This window comes from Dunckerocampus dactyliophorus, chromosome 14, assembly GCF_027744805.1.
Source record: "Dunckerocampus dactyliophorus isolate RoL2022-P2 chromosome 14, RoL_Ddac_1.1, whole genome shotgun sequence".
Classification (NCBI taxonomy): Eukaryota; Metazoa; Chordata; class Actinopteri; order Syngnathiformes; family Syngnathidae; genus Dunckerocampus; species Dunckerocampus dactyliophorus.
This window is the reverse complement of record NC_072832.1, coordinates 6,508,611-6,530,016: the sequence shown is the minus strand read 5'-3', so window position 1 is coordinate 6,530,016 and position 21,406 is coordinate 6,508,611. Positions and strand designations below refer to the sequence as shown.

The 21,406-nt window shown below is 42.0% G+C and overlaps 1 protein-coding gene across 1 annotated transcript in view; it reads left to right on the top strand.

Annotated features, from left to right (window-relative positions):
• Positions 1–21,406, top strand: part of bean1 (brain expressed, associated with NEDD4, 1) — a 48,623-nt gene that overhangs the window by 16,177 nt on the left and 11,040 nt on the right. The window contains exons 3-4 of the mRNA XM_054799207.1: positions 16,149–16,352; positions 16,419–16,554. Coding sequence (XP_054655182.1) covers positions 16,149–16,352; positions 16,419–16,554 — 340 coding nt within the window. The remainder of the gene's footprint in view (positions 1–16,148; positions 16,353–16,418; positions 16,555–21,406) is intronic.

The following is a 21,406-nucleotide window of genomic DNA, read 5'->3' as shown; positions in this document are numbered from 1 at the left end:
GAAAAAAGTGCTTTTAACAGCGTTTTTAGCCTCCATCTGTGCCGCTCGGCTTCTCTGCGGCCATCCAAGCGTCCTGGTCTGTTGCCGTGTAAGGCCGTTGACTTAAATCTATCTAAATGGATATGAGCTGTGTGCATATGCATGCCAGCCTAGCGGGTCAACCAATTGGCAGTTCTGCCTCACTAATGGCCCACCCACACCAGAACCCACAAACAATTAAAGCGCACCGCAGGTGATCAAGATAGAGGTGTCACTTTGACACAAAACAAAGACTGGAAAATAAATGACTTGCTACCTTCCTAGTTTATGTGGACACACTATGAGTGAATCAGTGACAGCTTGGGCTCAAGTCCACCTTAATTTTTCATCTGAGCAAACACATTTTGGACAATTGCTTCCAACTTTGTGGGAAGACTTTGGGGAAGACCCTTTTTTGTTCCCAGTCCGAAAAGCAAGGTCCATTAAGGAATTCTTGTCCCACATCAGTGACCTCTGACCAGTCTGAGACACTTTGTAAGCACACATTGCGGTTCAAATTTTGCAGCTTCACTCTAATCACGTTTTTTCAAAAATACTTTTGAATTATCTCACAACAGGCACAATAATAATATCCTAATAATAATGTTGAAAAAATCATCATCGTAAAAATAACACAGGCTACTGCTCTGGCGGTACTCCATCTAAAACTCAACTCTGAACTCCAGACGTCGCTTCGTTTCCACACATTTATTGCAACACACACTAGGACGAGTTTTTTATTTATGTCTTAAATGGCTTATTTTCTCTGATTATTGGCTAATATAAGTGTAAAGGTGACCGTATGGCTGTTATTTAATGTCCAGAAGGCTCTAATAATGTTAAAACCCATATTTAGAAGGTCATAAACAAGTTCTCTTTGCTCCAACTATGTAAATAATACACTAGGAATCCTACTTTGTGGGGATTCACTTATCACGGCCGGGTCTGGAACCAATTAACCGCGATAAACAGGGGATGATTGTAGATTAATAAGAGTCTACAGAAAGAATAACACAGCATAAGAAAACCGTAAATGACACACTACATTATCGCCTCCGTACATCAGCAGCCAAAGCTGGAGCTTTTGTAAACTGTTTTGAAATGCTTCTATTACAGTATATGTGCCAAAGAATATATCGGGATATATACTGTATATCATTATCGCAATATGGGTTTTAGGCCATATCGCCCACCCCTAACATTGACTATGCGATTCCACTGATCCATAATTGGAGTGGACTTTCTTCGCATGCATGTGCAAGTCTCTGTGGAATCATCGCACCTCAAACAACATTCAATTTGCAAGAGACAAAGATGAAAACAGAGGGGCAGAGTTTACACCAACAAGGAGACAAATAAAAGCTACAAAAGCAAAAATATGTCAATATTTTTAAAAGTTTATGGATACAATCACAAATTACCCTGTTCTTGAAGAATATGTGACATGACCCCTGAACACATCCCCTGTGGGTAGAAACGTACCAAACCAACGTACCAAGCCATATTAACACCAAAACTTTATTGTATTCACAATTGAATTAATCCATCAATTAAAAATAACACCCTGCATGACGGAATGTTTATTTTTAAATAGTTAGTCAGTCAAAGTAAATCATCACAATAGCGATTTTTTTCTATGTCTCTGAGGAGCACCATCACCATAAGAAGCAGATGTTTATTGCTGCCGTAAACTAGATGGACAGATGGCGTAGATTACACATGACTGCCGGTATGGATTGACAGGCATGTCATGGGCATGTTGCATTCTCTTCCTCTACACACATACAGGAGCTACATGTACTGAAATGAGGAAAATCGGCCCCTAGCGTTTGGGAGGCACACAGCATTGGGCCAATTAACTATTTCAGGAATCCGACTGTTTTTGTGCACGTAAAGGTACTTACAGTGTCAAAAGTTAAAGCTGTTTGCTTCAAGTACTGTAGATTCAAGAGCCACCTGTCCCAATACTTTTGTTTTTGTAGTGTACCTGTGCCTGCCCCCCCACCACCCTGACAACCCGTCTGTCCCCAGCTAGTTAGAGAGCTGAAAGGCTATCATGGGGAAACACTGGCCCTCTGGAGGGGTAGAGCTGAGAGACAAATTGAGGGATGTGACTTGGAACGGCCTGATGAGGAGGAGGTAAAGGGCAAACATCTTTTTGCCAGCATCTTTGACTCCGCTATTGACACACAATCCCCTTAATGTCCTCTGTCTCGTCTGGAGTTTCTGACACACATATGCGCTGTATTTTCATGAGCTTATTTATTTCACGTTTATTTACATATTGAGTAGAGACAGATGCTGCCACGCGGCGTTAACACGATTAAACATGGCCTCTTCCTCTCCGCTCCTCCTCTATTTCATCATCTCCTCCGCCTTTTTCTGGACGCTCGTTACCGCCCACACAGCACTTCTGAGAAAACGGGAGTGAGAGATGATGAGCAAAGCCGGGCAGGAGCCTCCGAGGGAATAAAAAAAATAAAATAAAAAAAGAGGCATGTTTAAAACACAATAAGGAATGAACATCCGTGTGTATGTGATGAAGACGCTCACATCTTCTTCTGCTGGGGAACACACGTAAACAAGATGGCCGTGGCGCTCCGTCGTGGATGAAGATGCGACCGTCTTCATCACATACACGTGAATATAGTCCACTGCTGATGGGGATGTCATACAACTTCATGTCAAAAAATCCCACCTATCTTGTCATTAAGACACCTGCATTCTTGTCAATTAAGAATGTGTTTTTTTTAACTAAACCTGACCCAAAAGAAACCATTCGAAGTCTAAAGCTAAGTAGGGCGTATAAACCTACACAAAGTAACGTATAGTTTAAACGTATGTCTTGTAAACCTGTCATTTATTGACAGGTATGCAGTCGTCTCTCGCCACTTTGTGTTTGCAATATTGCGGCTTCACTATCATCCATCCATTTTCTATACCGCTTCTCCTCTTCATGTTTTTTCAAAAGATATGTATTTTGAAAAAACAGCATGATTTAGTCATGTATATATACGTATATATATTGTACAAAGACAGCAGCAACAGAACCAATGTTATAATGGCAGCAAGGAGCAATCTGCTCAGCCATGAACAACAGTACAGCAAGTACACTGATGAGTTTCACACCGACTGCAGAGTATCCATGCCAACATTTTAAAGCGCATGCAGAGGTAGATAAAGCTGCTGGATGCTGACCAATCATGACACAGTAGATTCCGGCCTATTCGTGATTTGGCATTCACTCCCCTGCATATTCTTTTTCTCTGATTAAAATTGCAAAAAAATTTTAATAGTAACTTAAATAAAAAGTTGTTTGATGGTGATATATGGAGTTAGTTGGAGGGTGGGGGGGTGGGGGGGTACTGCAGCTATGAATTTAGCAGAGGGCTCTGTCTCACAAGTCTATTCACTCAACATTTTTCAGAGAGAAGATACTTTGACAAGACATGATTTTGCGTAACTGCACATTTTTAAAGTACAGTACTGTATACTGTATGCCTGTGATTGTATATTGATGTGTACAACTCATTTTAAAATGTGTTTAATAACAGAGACATAGGGTACAGAGTTTCAAAAATAGGCAATAGGCATCCTTTTTAAGGATTTTTATGGTTGCGGCCACTATTTGCATTTTTTCCCCCCCATTTGCGGGGTGTTAAAAGCCCTTTGAATAGCGGGAATCTACTGTACTAAAAAATACAGCTTCTGCCATCTTGTGGAGTTAATAAAAACGATATCAGGCAGTTGCCTACATGATATTTCTAGTACCGGCAATAATTAGTCACCCCGGCAGTTATTTGCCACGACTACAGAGGCATGAATTGGAGCATTTAGGGTCTATCATAACATAGATCATGTAATGATATCATCTAGGAAACTAGGCAACAAGCTGAGGTAGGTTTTTTTTTTTTTTTTTTTTTTTTAAATAAAAAAATCTAGCTGTCAATTGCCAAAGATGGCATTTTGCACTTTACAGTCTTTGGAAATAATTGACAGATTTGTCCTCATTCAATTATTTAAAAGTATGAATAGTCATAGCAGCTGTTTCCTGCGAGGTGAGAAGAGAAAAAAAATCAGGCAGGTGTTGGGACTTGCTGAGAAAGAAGTGAGACTTCCTGCAGTACACAAACCGGACCAGACCATGCACTCGATAATGACAAAAAAAACAAACAATCACGCCTCACATCCTCATTCCCAGCAGGCGGCCTCGGAGGGATCGGTGTGAGGATGTGTTGGTCCAACTCTGGACGCCGTGTGCTCATTAGTAGATAACTTGGGTATTTTCTGTGGTGATAAAGTTCTTAATGGACCAATCAGAGAAGGATTTGAAGCTGTGCAGCCAATCTGGATTGGATCTATGGGACCACTGGAGCCCATCCGACCAATCACAATGAGAGAAGCGAGATTTATGGATCGGTCAAAGCAGGATTTACACCGACGTTGAACAATCACGGAGGGATACGTGACTGTCTTCATCTTCTGCTCTGAGATAGTGTGGTCTATCAATTTATTGACTGAATTTTGCTGTAATGCCTGTAACCAGGTGCTGTTGTTGCATAATGACTCAATTACATGGTAGCAACTAGCCGAGGGTGTAAGTAATACAAGCCCAACTAGGTTGCTGCCTAAACAAGCAGCCATCGACGTTACAATAAAAAGGAAAGTTTGGTTCAGCAGCATTTTCAACAAATAACTAATAATGTGATTCCTGTTATGTAGCTAAATAAGCTAACTAAAATATTGTATAATAATAGCCTATTGTATTGGACTCCATGAAGTTGTATGCCTAATATTGTGGCTGGAAATTAATAAATCATTAAAACCAGGTATCAATGTGGGCCAGCTGGGTGTGATCATCTGCCTACCAAATCATGAGAGCAGGGTGTATGATGTGTTCTGACCCATATTCACACATTCACACTCTTGCGTTTAGTGACCCACATACTCCTCTTCTAAATAGCCATCCTAATTTAATACTGTGTGTGTGTGTGTATGCTAATAACACTATCGACATTATTTGTAAATGTCACACACCATGTCATGCAATGCATTGAAAAAGTATTTAATATATAACAGCATGATTGTCAAAGAGGTGTTTTACTCATTAACTGTACATCCAGCATGCTGGTTTAGTATCATTTAAGCTGACTGGCTTTAAAGATTCAAAAAAAAGATTCAAAAGAGTTTTATTGTCATGTGCATAGTACAACAGCAGTTATACCATGCAATGAAAATCTTATTCTGTTCATTCTCCCAAGAAAAGAAAGAAAACAAATGAAAGAATAAGAACATAAGAAACATAAACACGTAAACACATAAATTAAGCAACAACAACAGAAGAGACATTAATACAAATAAATAATACAAATAAATAAATAAAGTGCTATGAGTGTGTGCGTGTGTTGCGTGCGGCATGTGTGAGTGCTTCGTTGAGAAGCCTGATGGCCTGTGGGTAAAAGCTGTTTGCCAGCCTTGTGGTCCTGGACTTCAAGCTCCTGTAGCGTCTGCCTGACGGTAGGAGTGTGAATAATGAGTGCTGTGGATGTGTGCTGTCCTTGATGAGGTTGTGTGTTCTGCGTAGGACTCTAGATTTATAAATGTCTTGCAGTGAGGGGAGGGCTGCCCCAACAATGTTCTGTGAGGTCTTGATCACCCGCTGGAGTGTTGCAGTCGAACGAGCACGTAGCTTAGCCCTTACATCACAGTTCATCCACTGTTTTTGGTTAGGGTATTTTCTGTAATACTTGGTGGTGGTAACAGTCTCTATACATGTGCTAATGTAGCCAGTAACAGCAGAAGCATATTCATCCAAATCAACAGTACAATCTTCCCTCCCCGCTGCAGTTTTAAACACATCCCAGTTTGTGCAGCCAAAGCAGTCCTGAAGTACTTGATCAGTTTCTTCATTCCACACTTTAACTGCTGTACGTACAGGGGGAGCTTTTTTAAGAAGTTGTCTGTATGTTGGATAAAGGAATATAGAGATGTGGTCAGCCTTTCCAAAGTGGGGTCTTGGAACAGCCTTCAAAGCACCTTTCATGTTGCAGTAGACTTGGTCCAGGATGTTATTTTCCCTTGTGGGAAAGCTCACATGCTGGTAATATTTGGGGAGGACAGTCCTGAGGTTACAGTGGTTGAAATCGCCAGATATAATGAATACAGCGTCTGGGTGAGGCTACATGACAAATGTTTACATTCAATGATGCTAACGCTGCCAATGAGCATCCCGGTCTAACTGCACGACACACAAGGGGACACTTCTCCTCACCCTCCTCCCCTCACACAACCCACAATAACAGCAGCTCAAGTAAGTGTGGAACTAAGGAGGCTGCGTCCCGCCAAAGCAGCAGGTCCGGATGGAGTGTCACCTCAGCTACTGAAAGCCTGTGCAATGGACCTGGGAGACCCTCTACAGCGCATCTTCAACCTGAGCTTAGGGTTGGGAAGGGTTCCACAGCTGGGGAAGACATCCTGCATTTTCCCAGTCCCAAAGAGACCACATCCTGGTGAGCTGAATGACTTCAGGCCGGTAGCCCTGACATCGCATTTGATGAAGACCATGGAACGGCTGCCACAGACCCACCACACACTCGACACTCTGCAGTTTGTATACCGGGAGAAAGTGGGAGTTGAGGACTCCATCATCTTCTTGCTCCACCGATCTCTTGCTCACGTGGACAGAGGCAGTGGTGCTGTGAAGATTACATTTTTGGACCTCTCCAGCGCCTTTAACACCATCCAGCCTCAGCTCCTCAGGGACAAACTGACACAGATGGGAGTAGGATCACATCTGGTGGCATGGATCACCTTATAATATACGTAATATACCTGACTGGCAGACCTCAGTACGTGCGACTGGGGAACTGCAGGTCTGACACTGTGACCAGCAGCATGGGAGCACCGCAGGGAACTGTTCTCTCCTGTTCTACAGTATTTACCCTGTACACGTCCGACTTTCAGTACAACTCTGAGCTCTGCCATGTACAGAAGTACGCAAACGACACGGCCATCGTAGGATGTATTAGGAGTGGACAGGAGAATGAGTACAGAAAACTGATTTAAGACTTCGTCAACTGGTGAGACGCAAACCACCTGCACCTTAACACCACCAAGACCAGGGAAATGGTGGTGGACTTTAGGAGAAACAGGACACAGCCAGTACCTGTTCTCATTAAAGGCGACCCTGTGGAGGTGGTTCACACCTACAAATACCTGGGAGTGCATCTGGATGACAAACTGGACTGGACTGCCAACATGGATGCTCTGTGCAGGAAAAGGCAGAGCCATCTGTACTTCCTCAGAATGTTGGCATGCTTCAATGTATGCAAGAAGCTGCTACAGATCTTCTACCAGACTGTGGTAGCTAGTGCCCTCCTGTATGTGGCAGTGTGCAGGGGGAGCAGCCTTAAGAGGAAGAACTGGTGAGGAAGGCAGGCTCTGTCATTGGCACTGAGCTGGACAGCCTGACATCTGTGGCAGAGCAACGGACACTGAGGAGGCTCCTTTCCATCATGGACAACCAGCATCATCCAGTGACAGCATTATCTCCCAACTGAAGAGCAGTTTCAGTGGCACATTACTATCACTGCCTTGCTCCATCGAAAGACTGAGCAGATCATCCTCCCCCACGCCATGCGGCTTTTCAACACAACAGAGGGGGAGCAACAAAAACACACACACAGGACTGGACTTATTACCTTATTATGTCTTATTACTATTACGTATTATTATTATTATTATTATTATTATTATTATTATTATTATTATTATTATTATTATTTATTATGTATGTATTATTGCACTACAAATATGACGTGATCTGTTCCGTATTTATTTATTTATTCTTTTTTTATTTTTCTTATCTCTCATGTCTTGCCTTGGTTGTTTTATTTTGTGCTTAAGTTCATTATGATATTTTTGCAGAGCTGCTGGAAAAGTGAATTTCTCTTGGAGATTAATAAAGTATCCATCTATCTATCTATCTATCTATCCATCCATCCATCTACATGGGCAGTATTTTACACGTTTGTTCCATTGTCAAAAATAGAAAAAGGTACCGTACCTGATGTCAGAGAATGCGGTAAAGGTGGTATATGGTTGTGATGTTATGTCGCTATACTGCCTGGTTCTATGTGAAACGCAGAGGCCTGATCTTCTGTTACCTGTCTGACGCAGCAATTTTGTGGGATCTCTGTGTGAAAGACGCTTGTGATTGGCTAATTTGTTAGGACTTTACACAAACGAATTCCTTGAGTTGAACTAAACTGTAGGGGTAAGTCGAAAATCGATTTGCCTGACAAGTTAGTTTTCATTCTAAAAGCTGCAACTCACTAATTAGGAACATTGCATAATTGATACTTTAAGGGCCAATCATCGTGTGTGGAAAATAATCCTTCAAGGTGGCTTTTTTTACGGAGCACCCTGCCAGGAGGACTTATTCTCATTGGGACGGCGGTGGACGCGCAGTCAGCTGGCGTTACGGTGTGTTTGACAGTGGCGAGAAGGTGCTGGTAACTCAGAATGACAAAGTGTCACAGGGGATGCGAGCGTGGGCTTGATGCTGCTCCATAATGCATGCAGCTAATGTGGGAAGCCTCGCCGCACACGCAGTAGCAGCGGCAGCAGCCTATATCACGGGCTCTTAGCCTTTATAGCAGCTGACACCGGCAAATAAATGGCTCCCTGGGATGAATACACACACATACACAAGCTATGCTGACCTTTGACATCTTTGCATTTTGGCTCCATACTGTGGCTGTGATGCTTAACAACGCAATGTACACAAAAGCTACACTGGTAGAGTAGATACCTAACTCTTCGCAATTATTTGCTAGCCTGCATATTTGCAGTTTAAAAAAAACAATATTATTCATGGGGAAACACGCCCATTTGTGCTTTTTCACTCCGGAAATAGGTTGCTTTTTCACGGAAAAACCCTCATCTTGGACAGTTAGCCAGGAGGACCCAGCAACAGAGCCGTGTACGGCCACTCACTACTTTAGAGGGAGATTTAGACAGCGATAGATTTAGGAGCGCATTTGTCGCGGTATCCTGATGACCAGCCTAAAAGGCTAGACCATGCCTCCGATTTTCAAGATTCAAGAGAGTTTTATTGTCATGTGCATGGTTTAATCTGTTAGCCGATCAATCATCTTTCATTGTCATTCATTAGGGGTGAGCACCTATACATTTTGCATTTTAAAAAGGCATGAGGTCTATTATAGGGCTTAGTGTGTCAAAATAGGAATTATTATGGGTGTAACACCACAGGCGTCCCTCATTTATTGTGATTAATTGGTTCCAGCCCTGACCACTATAAGTGAATATCCGCTAAGTACGACTCAATACTAAAGAAACTAACCAAGGTTCCACTGGATTAGTGTTATAATAACATCGGCTTCCGCCACGAGATCAGGCCGATCCGGTTGCCATATCACGTTCGTAACTCTGAGCCACACTCCAACACGGGAGGTGCGGTAATGCGCCTCAAAGCTGGTTGCTACTCAACTCCCACCACCCGCAAGAAGAAGAAAACGCAACACCACCATTCAGGCATGTCCGTGGTGTACCGTGGTAAGGTTAGTTTCACGTTGCACGTTGGATATTCGGCTCCGTAGCTACAGCGGTATTTTCCCCTCACTGTGCCCGTAAATTGGAAAAAATGGCCATGTAAAATACTTTTAGGGTAGGACTAATCATCTGACATGCTTATAGATCCATTTGGTGTGTGGTTTGGAATATATGACTTTTTTTTTTTTTTTAAACAAACTGTCTTCAGCTCAATAGTAATTTAGTGACGGTCCCAAGTGTAAACAAGCAGCAGTTAAAGAAGCACTTTTTCATTGGGGTGGCCAAGGTGAGACCATTATGCACATAGGGGTGGCAATAAGTTGATAACTGAAATGTCTAGATGGCCAGTGGGGTGGCTGGCAAGTGACCAAGGGTGGCCACAGCCACCACGTAGCTCCACCACAATGGCACAGCAGTCCGGGCACAGTAGAGGTTTGTTACAAAAGCCAAACAATATTGTTGGTCATGTTGTGTAACAAAAAAAGGAAATTCAGCAATACTTTGGTTGCATTATTTTTAATGCTTTGTAGAGATATTTTCATAACCATATTCAATTCCACAAATTCATGTTTGTTTGTTTGTTTTGTATCGGCAAGTCTATAAAAATAAAAAAAATTGGATCAGATCAGATCGGAAGCCAAAAAATGAGGATCGGGACATCCCTAGTTTAAGGCTTGACAAAGTACTAAGGTTGTAGGTGTAAAGGTATTTAAAAGATGCTCAACATTACATATAAGTCATGGTGAATTGTGCTTTCTTCTATAAACAAACAAAAGTAGGACATTTAACATAAAACCCCCTGAAAATGCAGCTGCCCAAGCAAAATCATATGGAACAAAGGAAGAATGTCAAGCTGAAAAATGTCAATGTGTTGTTCTGCACTTTACAAAAACACCTTCATCTTCATTGTGTCAATTATGAAAAGAGAACCAATGAACATTTGCAACAGGCACTGTGATGTTGCTTTGTTATTGTCGTCCGGCATGCCTTTAACTACCAAACATTGCAGGCTTATCCCCCGGTTGGTCACAACTGTGCATGTGTGAGTGTGATGCGGTGACATGTAGTGGAAAAAAGGCAACTAAGTGACTCTGACAGCTTGTCACTAAAGCTCCCTGCTCCCAGCACACCAGAAAAAAAAAAAGATTAAACACTGCAGCCTCGGTCAGTATTTTTACTAGGAGTGTCACGAGACACTCAGTTCACGAAACGAGACGATACACGACATTGGGTATAAGAACGAGATGAGGCAAAATTTTAACATTACTTAAAAAACAAGTACAATGAAAAAAAATATATATACAGTATACAACATTAAAATGTTTAATAATTTAATTTCTACTACGTTACACACATTCTGCCGGCCCCGCCTCCACTCACCGAGACAAAGAGACTGTATGACTACCAAAAAGGCTCACTGCGTTCATGTCATTGTTCTATGGAACAAACGCGGCAAGGTGCTGAAACCAACACGCGGAGTTAACCCTCTTCCTGTCTGTTTGGAGGCGGGACACGAGGAAAACAAACACACATGAACATGGCAATATATTGAGGCCGCCAAAATTATCGAGTTAATTTCGATTTATAGTGTGATTTTATTTTTTATTATCTTTATCACTTTGTAACTCTTAATGCGAAAGCACAATTTCCATTTGCATTTATGCCTGCTCAGAAATCCAAGAAAATACACCCAAAACATGTGAATTCAACTTATATGACATAGTGTCTTTGAACGCAACCCCCATTGCTCATAATAACACGGTTAAAGTGTGATTCAAATGTTCTGCTACTATTAAAGAAATTAGTGTTAGGTAAATAGATTTTCCGATATGTGTGGTATGGTTTAGTGTGATTTAAATTCTCAGTTCATTTGGAGGTATTAATACATGCAAATATATATAATCCAGTCCTGTCATTTATCTTTCTTTCACTAAAATACAGTACAAATGGGCATATTTCACACATAGTTGCTAATGGTGATTGATCATGACCAATTAATTTGAAAAATGTGGTGAATCTGATAAAAACTTTGAATCATTTGACAGCCCTTGTTTTTACATGACAAACTGTTGCGTAAACAGCCTCTAAGCTGTGCTTTCATTTGCCCCAACAACTGTTGACCTAATGTTTTCCTTAAACTGTATAATGCCCATACAAAGCTTATTCTGAATTCTAAAGATGTCAATGTAAAGGCAAGCACTGTAATATGACCGTCGTGTTGTTTTTATCATTTGAATCATATCATATCATATATCATTTCCCAGGGCTTGGTATCACTTTCTCCTCGCGCCTCGTCTCAGCGTCAGTAATTGAGTTGTCTGCTGTCGTCTGCTTTCACGCTCATTGCCGAGATGAGGGAAATGTTCTCTCGCCACAAACCAAACTGTCGTCGAGAGTCATCTCGTCTTGGAGAATCGTCTCTGTTCTCGGAAAGACACCAGACAAGCGCTCCGAGGCATCCTCGTCTCCTCTCCTGTCTGTCTGCTAACATGATTTGCTTTTCATTTGACGTTTTCATCTCCTCAACATCATCAACTCTGAGAGAACACACAAGGAAATCTAGACGTGCAAGGATGACAGACTCATATTTGTGCACCAAGTTTAGAGTTAAATGCATTCAAACCAATTATTTTGTTGATACTCCAGTGTAGACACACTTTTGCATGATGATTTGGAGATTTTATGTTTGCTTTTTCTCAGACTGACAATTTTATGGGATGGCTCCAGGCCATACCACTTTCAATACACATTTAAGTGATAGAGATATGTCTACTCGATAAGGACTTAATAATAAACTTTATTTATGTAGCGATTTTCAAAACAAAGTTGCAAAGTGCTTTACCGGACAAAGGCAAGGTTAAAAACAACAAGAGCATTCAAATGAGAAAAATAAAGCGCAAAACTGTGGTTAAATAAGAACAACAAAGGGACTTTAGAGCAATCCACTAAAAGCAAATCCGTAAAAATTTGTTTTGAAACGTGACTTAAAAGCGGGCACAGAGTCGGCTTGTCTGGCCTCCTCAGGTAGGTTGGTCCACAGAGTCGGGGCTCTAACATTGATAGCCTGATTGATCACCTTTGGTCCTCAGCCTGGACTGATTGACAACCAGCAAGGCCTTGGCTGAGGACCTAAGGTTACGGTCAGGCTCATATAGGGTGAGAAGGTTTGATAAATAAGGTGGAGCTAGACCAAAGAGGACCTTAAAAGTTAAAGTAAAATTTGAAAATTTACTGGGAGCCAGTGCAGGGACGCTAAGATAGAAGTGATGTGCTCTCCCTTATTGATTCTGGGCAGGAGTCTCGCTGCTGCATTTTGGACTAGCTGAAGTTTGTTTATGCTGCACTGGCTAAGGCAGGTATACAAAGCATTGCAATCGTCAAGTCGAGAGAAAATAAAAGCATGTGTGACGATCTCTAAACCCCTTCTGGCCAATATGCTTCTAATCTTAGGGAGTTGTCTGAGATGAAGAAAACAGGAACCAACGACACTGTTAACATGCAAATCAAGATTAAGATTTCTGTCAAAAATTGCTCCAAGATTTATTACATTTGTGCGAACTATTATTGGGGGTCAGTGTGGCGTTGATATATTTGCACTTTTTTTGTCAGGACCAATGATAATTACTTCTGTCTTTTTCATGTTTAACTGCAGAAGATTTTGGGCCATCCAGCTTTTAATGTCAATGTCAGCTGACCTGACCTAGATCATCAGGGTTGAAGGAGATATATAGCCAGGGATCGTCTGCATAAGAAGGAAAGTTTATATTATGACTGTGGATGACATGTCCCAAAGGTAGCATGTACAGTTAGAAGAGAAGTGGCCCCAGTACGGATCCCTGCGGTACACCCCAGGACATTTTGATTACTACGGATGCGCAGATCGATCGGTCACCGATCAGTATCGGGCGATTTCCGTGAAAAATCACGTGATCGGCATATGCTGATAAATGCCTTTCCATGCCCAACACAAAGGCCGATCAACTGTGGCTACTGCCATTGCAAGCCACAGCAATCCCTCTGTGCATGTATTGTCTTGCCCTAACTAACGTTTTGAGCAGCGTCCTCCCACAAGCTTCCACTGTCCTTTACAGTGTGCAGGCGTGCCAAAACAAAAACAATCCTGTCTGCCGTGTGGTACTTAACTACCAACACATGCCACAAAAACTAGCTTGTGGGGGTAGCACATTAAAAATTAAAAATAGCACATTAAATTTGAAGAACAAACAAACAAAGTATGGTGAGTTTCCGAGGCTCACAGTGTGTGCATCAGTCAATTACCTATTTTTTAGGGATCCTGGCAGTGGAATTGTCCTGACTTTTCCCCTTTATACGGCACCCGTGGCCAGTAGCACCCATCATAAATAAACTGAAAAATGTATAATTAATCCATGTGATCGGTATCGGCCAATTTCAGTCCTGGATGATCGGAATCGGCAGCATAAAACCCTGATCGGAGCATCCCTAATTTTTACACTTTAAAATCCTACGACAGCTAAAATTACATGTAAGCAGGCTGAACTAGGTAGTACTTGTACAAATATTAGAATTAGTGCAAAGAGAGCCACTGATAGGCAGCGAGCAAAGATGAAAACAGACAAGCAGACATGCAGGAGTAAAGCAACCCAAATGAGACGTTAAACGACTGAGAAGGACACAGCCTGTGTGTGTGTGTATGTAAACTGCAGCTCTAATTATCTGTCACACGCTGAAGTGGAGTAAGTCCTGGGGGAAGGAGGCTTGGAAAGATGGCGACACTAGGAGGAAGGAAAATAAGCAGTAGTCAGTGTGATGTGTGCAGAGGAATAAAGCTGTTATGTAACGTGACATCCCAGTGCACCGCTCTGCTCACACGACTACGCTTGGCATGCAGCTTCACAGTGTGGATTCTTCCCGGCTTTCACTTCAGCACAGTAACATGTACACACTATGGGCAAAAGTATTGGGATGCTTCGCACCTGCAGGACATTAAAAAAGAAAGGAAGCGTCCAGTCTTTTGGCAACATCTTTCAACCGTTCCCACAAATCTGGAAATGCAGTCTGGTGTGTCTGATTTTTTTATCCACGTAGCAGGATGTGCACGTTTGTGTAAGATAACTATTCTACTCCTGAAAAAGGCCAAACATTTAGGAAGACATGCACCCCCTACTGTGTTGCTTGCTATTACGTTTTTGACAAATACACATCGCGGTGGCGCTGTTATTAAACCTCATGAGATGGATAGCACGTGTGTAAAATTGGAGAAAGATTGGTGGAAAATCATGAAACTCTAAAAAAAAGAAACGATACCTCCTATTCATCGTGAAAAGTATGTGTTTTCTTTCTTTTTTCTGCCATCTTTTTGGGGTCAGTCATTTCATTTTCACTGCGCCCGCTCGCTTGTTTCCACCATGTTTGTAGGATCTCCACAAACGCTATGTTTAGGTCATGTGCACAATACTGACCTTTGCACTATACTAGGTGAGAGTTCACATATATTAAACATTTTTGTAATGAGGGCTGTAATTGGGTTATATACTGCACAGCAGTCACTTGTGGATGTTGGGTCAAGACAGAAATGTTATCCAAGTGAGTGCAATCCAAAGAAGGGAACGTCCAAATCCAGATTTATGTATTACCTCTTCAGCAATATTTATTTGCAGTAACACACGACACAGTCTAGCTGTATGTGGTTTCTATAAAAGAACTACCATATACAAATACAATGCTAGTGATCATAAGCACTTACAAAGCCAATAAAATGACCTGGCCTACTGCAATGCTAATGAAGCTATTAAATAGCAACATATACACAAATGCACAGCCACATAGCATCTCATCTATCAGCAGTACACTAAACACATTGAAATACCATGCTAACAATATAATTCGGCATATTTGGTACAAAACAAAGCTGACAGACATTTCCGAAATTAGTGGCAATGCTAACGAGGCTAACTTAGCTCAGCAGTTAGCAACTAGCTCGGCGGCTGGCACACAACACAATACAGTACAGTACAATGCAATATCACAACACGGTGCCAACAGCGTCTATGAGAAATAACGAAATAACCAGGTTACTCACGTTTCTTGACGCACACTGTTAGTTGGACATCAAAAACAAGGTCGGTGTTACAACAACTTCCAAAGCTGCGCTGTTGCCCTGGTGCATTCAGGTGCCCATCTAGCGTCGTAATTGGGAGCGACGTTTAATCAGACGTTAACTGAAAGGAACAAAAGAGAATGGGCACTACTAAAACAGTCTTTTGTACAATTTTTAAGTGTTTTTTATATTGTCATTTCCAGTTTACATGTAAGTGTGATTCAAACAAGAATAGCAACCAAAAAAATAGATGTAGCTCACAGGTAAGTGGCGCTATTTGAGCTATTTTTAGAACAGGCGAGCAGGTGATTCATGTGGTCCTTAGGGGCGACCTGGTGCCTGCGGGCACCGTGTTGGTGACCCCTACACTATGTGAAAACTACAGAACCAATGGTCTTTGTGGAGAACATGCAAGCGCCGAGGATCTTGTTGACTTGTTGTCTTCAGTTCAAACATATCCTTCTTTTTGGTCCACCAGTGAGCTCCAACCAGAGCCATGGGGAGTACCCGGACTGCAGGAGCGAGAGGGAGTCAGGGGGGGAGGCGTCTCTCCTGGTGTCTCCTCTGGTGGTGGCAGGGATCGTTATAGGCCTGGTGCTCTTCCTCTCCTGCGTCACCATCATCGTGGGCAGCCTGCGCAAAGACAGTCGACTGAGGAACCCTCACCTGCGAGCCAGCTACGGTTGGTGGACAAAGACAGACTGATTTTTTGCTGAGTGCTTGATAAAACGTGCCTATTTCTTTGCAGGTCCGGATGGTTACTCCTTTGGAGGTTCTGTAGGAGAACTGAGGTCGACCTGCTTAGAAGATTTTCCTCCTGGTTTGGACTTTGACTCTTTCAGTCTGTCACAGGTCAACCACTTGTACCCCGACTCTCCTCCACGGTGAGTGTCTGTGTTGTTTCTTTGTGCATCAAAGAAGTTTGATTTGTATTGAAGAGGCGCACCAAAAGAAATGGAGTTTAAGTTTAAAAGGTGCAAGTAGACCACTCCTCTTTACGCCATTTCCATCAAACACCAGTGTCCTCCTCATGCAGCTCCACTGACCTCCTTTGTGCTAATTCATTTATGAGTAAGTGATGCTTCCTCGGCTGCCCTTTGGACGTGTGCGTGTGTGTGTAAAAAGGCCGACGTCATGGTGTGTTTGATGTAAATGTCAGCTGGTTTAATTGGCAACTTTTAATAATTCAAACACACCCTTTCCCCTGCGGTGTGTGTGTGTGTGTGTGTGTGTGTGTGCATGTGCATGCATAGGAGGAAATTGAAAGGACATAAAGGAAAGGAAGAAATCGAATAGATATAAAATACTAGAGGAAAGGATAATGGAAGGAAAGGAAAGCAAAGAAAAAGATAGGTGGTGAAAGGGGAGCAAAAAGCAGCTAATGGAAAGGAAAAAAGGGAAAAGAAACTGAAAGAGGAAAACTAAAAAGCACAGGAAAGTAAAAGAAGCAACAAGGGGAAAAAAAAAGCAAATAATGGAAGCGGGGAGAAAAGCAAATGAAACAGGAGAAAACTAAAGGAGATTAAAGAAAATGATAGAAACCAAAAGAAACAAAAATCATACAACAAAAAAGAAACAGAAAATGAAAGAAAAAAAGGCAAAAAAATACAAACAAAAAGGAAAAAATAAAGCAGCAAAGAAAAAGAAAGTGAAACACAGGTGGTCCTCGGGTTACAAACGAGTTCCATCGTAGACTGTGATGTACTGTAGGTTGAGTTTTAGCGCAAGTTGGAGGTTAGACCTAAATTTAACCAAAATTAACTCCTCCGCCACTCACACTGTACACAAAACACACATAAAAAAAGATGAAATACAAGAATGAAACAAAGCAATAATAAAAAGAGCACAACTACCCGCACTTACTTTTATTCTTGTGGTTGTCTTGCAGGCGTTTCTACATTCTTACAAGATAGTCTGCAAAGATAACCTCTTCTTCTCCTCCCAAATCCCCTTGTAATAGTGCACAGAATCCATGACCCCTCTAGCATGAACTAGCATTCAATAATCATTATCCTTAATGATGGCGGCGACGGTCGAACAGTTGGGACCAAAAGAGCGACCGATGTTGGTGGGCGTTTATCCTCTGAGCCTTTTATGATGTTCATTTTCACTTCCATGGTGATGGCTCTTATTTTTCTTTGGCACACTGCCATTTAGGAGACATATTCATGTAAAAAGTTAACTAATAAGCTGTCGTGCCGCGGTGCTTCTTAGCTGAGAAGGTTCATGTACTGTGTTACAGTGTACTATAGTGTATTATTCCACCCAACACGAGGCACACACGCAAATAGTTCTCAAGCAAGTCTCGTGATTATGGACCAAATTTAGGGTTTTAATTCATTTATGAGAGCGCGTTTGTGGGAACTGGGACCACTGTAACGCGAGGACCACCACTAAAAGCAAACTACAGTACGTACTAGGAAAACCGAAGTTGTGTCGTGATCCGGATGGAAATCTAACAGCCGCCAACTCACACACATGCACACACACATCCAAATTATATATTTTCAGGCAGGCAGTTGAGGTCATGTGACCATGCGGCAGTGTGTGTGTGTGTGTGTGTGTGTGTGTGTGTGTGTGTGCCACAGATGGTTGAAAGAAACCCAGATCAGCTGCTCACCAACTGAGAACGTTATATTTCCAACACACACATTACACACGCTCACCTGTGGAGACTCTACTTCCTCACGCTGAGACACACACACACACAACAACAACGCAGTACCTATATGGCTTGCTAACACAGCAGGTAAATTGCTCTCACAGTGGTGACGAGTTCGGGCCTGCCAGCGACACGCACACACACCATATGCCGGACGGTAGCTATAAAGTTGTATCTAGGGATGCTCCGATCGATCAGCCACCTATCAATATCGGCCAATTTCCTTAAAAAAAAACATGTGATCTGCGTATGTCGATAAACGCCTTTGAAAGCCGATCACAAAAAACGATCGTTGTGTGGCGGTCAATCCTACATGTCTGTGTCACGCAGTGTTGCCAACAAAGTGACGCGGCTCGTGTTGCGCTTGCCACGGGCTACGCCAATCGATACCAGCGTGTCTGATCACTTTCTTGCTAAACTTGTTTGACTTTTCACATTTCACCACAGCGGTGTAGATTTACTTTCCACTGAAAAGAAGTGAACACAGCCATTATTGTCTAAATACTGTAGCTGGCAACACAAGTGAGTATCGAGATGATTCTGTCAAGTCAAGCAGTCCAGCATGGTGCATGAGTGCTGCTGGCACCGAAGGTGCTGTGGTTCAACGAGGGGAAAGATGAATTCCAGCATGTCCTGTGACATTGTGACGCAGAAATTGGGTGGCGTTGCAGTTTTCAAACATGATAAAGGAGCCCTCCAAAATGGCAAGTGTCTTGCTCAGGAAGATGAAGGTGAAGGGGTGGTGCGAGTATGCACCAATAGAACCCAATAGAGCACCCGTGGGGCATCCTCAAGTGGAAGGAAGGAAGGAAGGTGGCTGACATCCACCTGCTCCACCGGTGATGTCATCATGGAGGAGTGGAAGAGGATTCTAGTAACAACCAAGAGGCTTAAGGGAATGCCAGAAAACAATGGTGCTCACACTAAATATTCACACCAAAGACACAGTTTGGACCTGTGAGGTGTAATCACTTGTGTTGCCAGCTATTTCAGTCAGTGCATAGTAAATCTATACTGCTATACAAGCTGCTTTCTATAGTATTGTCCCGTGACAAGACGGAATGAAATGCTTGCTGCAATATGACATACTCTACAATACAAAGTAATGAATGTGAAAAGATTTACGTTTGGGCTACTAAAGAAATACTTTGCTGTGAAAGAAGATGTGATACATTCAGTACACCGTTGCCCTGGGCCAGTAATGCGATGAGGGCATCCCTCATACCACCAAATAGAACATTCACAGTGAATGTGCATGTGCAAACAAAATAGACAAAGACACACTACAGTTGTTGTTTGGAATTGTGATGTTTAGCGATACTGCACCTTCAAACGGCAAAAAAAATGTGCATAATTTTGGCTGAAGGAAACAGTTTTGATCTATTGTCGACTAGTATGTCACATGGCCAGCAGTATCTTGACGAATGAAGCGGAGGGAAACAACTTGTGACAAGCCTCACAGCGTTTTGGTTTGAAGGCCAATTTCACGCTGTCAAAAAAAAAACCCACATTGGAATGCACTTTTTTTTTTTTAGGTGAAGCTAATCCGGAAGTGGATGTTGTTGTCGTCAGAAGCCGACCGTTGTGTCTTCGTGGGCCGCTATTTGTCAGCCTCTTGAAGAACGCTTCCACTTTGTATCTCGGCTTGTGTGATTAAACAACATCTGCCTCCAGCTACAAACTGTGTCCTTGTCCTGGCTGGTGTCCAGCCTGTTTCTTGCAGTTCAAATCACGACATGCTGACATCAGTGAGGGCCAGGGATTTGTTTCTTGTTGTGCCTTGGGGGAGGTTTGTCATCTCAAACTATTCTTGTTTAGAATGCGTGGCAAGAAACGACACCCCACAGGCAGACGGATAAACAGAGGCAGACGTGTGACTCCCCGACAAAATCTTCCATTCACGCTTGGCAAGCGCGAGCACGTTAGGGGAAAGTGTAGCGTAGCACCTTCAACGCGGACTGTGATGGCCAGCTAGCCACACAGGCAGGACTGGGGAAAGAGATGCTACTGGGATTTAAAGTGTCACAGCACCTCCACAACACCTCTACTCCCTCACTCAAGTCCCGCTTGTGTCGCCAATTTGCACCTCACCGACATCTCTCTTGGCAAAGTGAATCAAAACTGCGAAGAATTGTAGCACACCAGCATGCATGTGTGGGTGTTATTTTGTTAGCACGTCAAGGAACACTTATGTTTACGTTGAACTGCTTCACTGATAAAACCATGCATGGAGGAGAGCATGCCAGAAAGACACATCAGTTGTTGATGAATGACAGTTAGCACTTTTGCATTTTTGCAATGTCAGTATTCATATCATGAAGGTTAGGTTGTGTGGCCATCTTTCAACAAGAGAGGAGAAAAAACTAAACTTACAGCATTTATATGCGAGAACAACGCTAAAAACCCACACCATTTCAGTATGTGGAATCAAATTATGAGACGGATTGAGTAAGGAAGTCAAACAAAGCACCAGGATGAGCGATTTCAAGAAACAATACAAACAGTTGATGTTTGCAAAATACAAGGAAGAAGAGTTTTGAACCACTGTGTACAAAATGCTTTCATCCAGGGGTGTCCAAACTTTTTCCAGCAAGGGCCACATACTGAAAAAGAAAGGATGCAAACCAACACATAGAGATATGCTAAGAACTACAGGTATATGTAGCTCAAGAAAAAACTGCATTTCGCCTTTGTAATGTAGGTGAAATGCTACTAAAAATGATGTTTTTTTCCATAATAATACGAGTTCATTCTTGTTAAATTTCAACTTTTGTTGTTCATTCGATTATGACTTTTTTTCTTAATATTTTGACATTATTCCCATAAAATTACGGCTGTTTTTTCAATTTCTGCTGTTTTTTTTAAATTTTCCAAATATTTCATTTCAGCTTTCGTCTTGTAAATTTTCTTCTTGTAATTGTAACTTTATATCTTTGAAAACAATAACGTACTTTTTCTTTATTTCAACATTGTTACTAAAATGATATTTTTCCTAATTTTACAAGTTTATTCTCATAAAATTACAACTGTTTTCTTTATTTTTTTCTCTTAATATTTTTACTTTACTCTGGTAA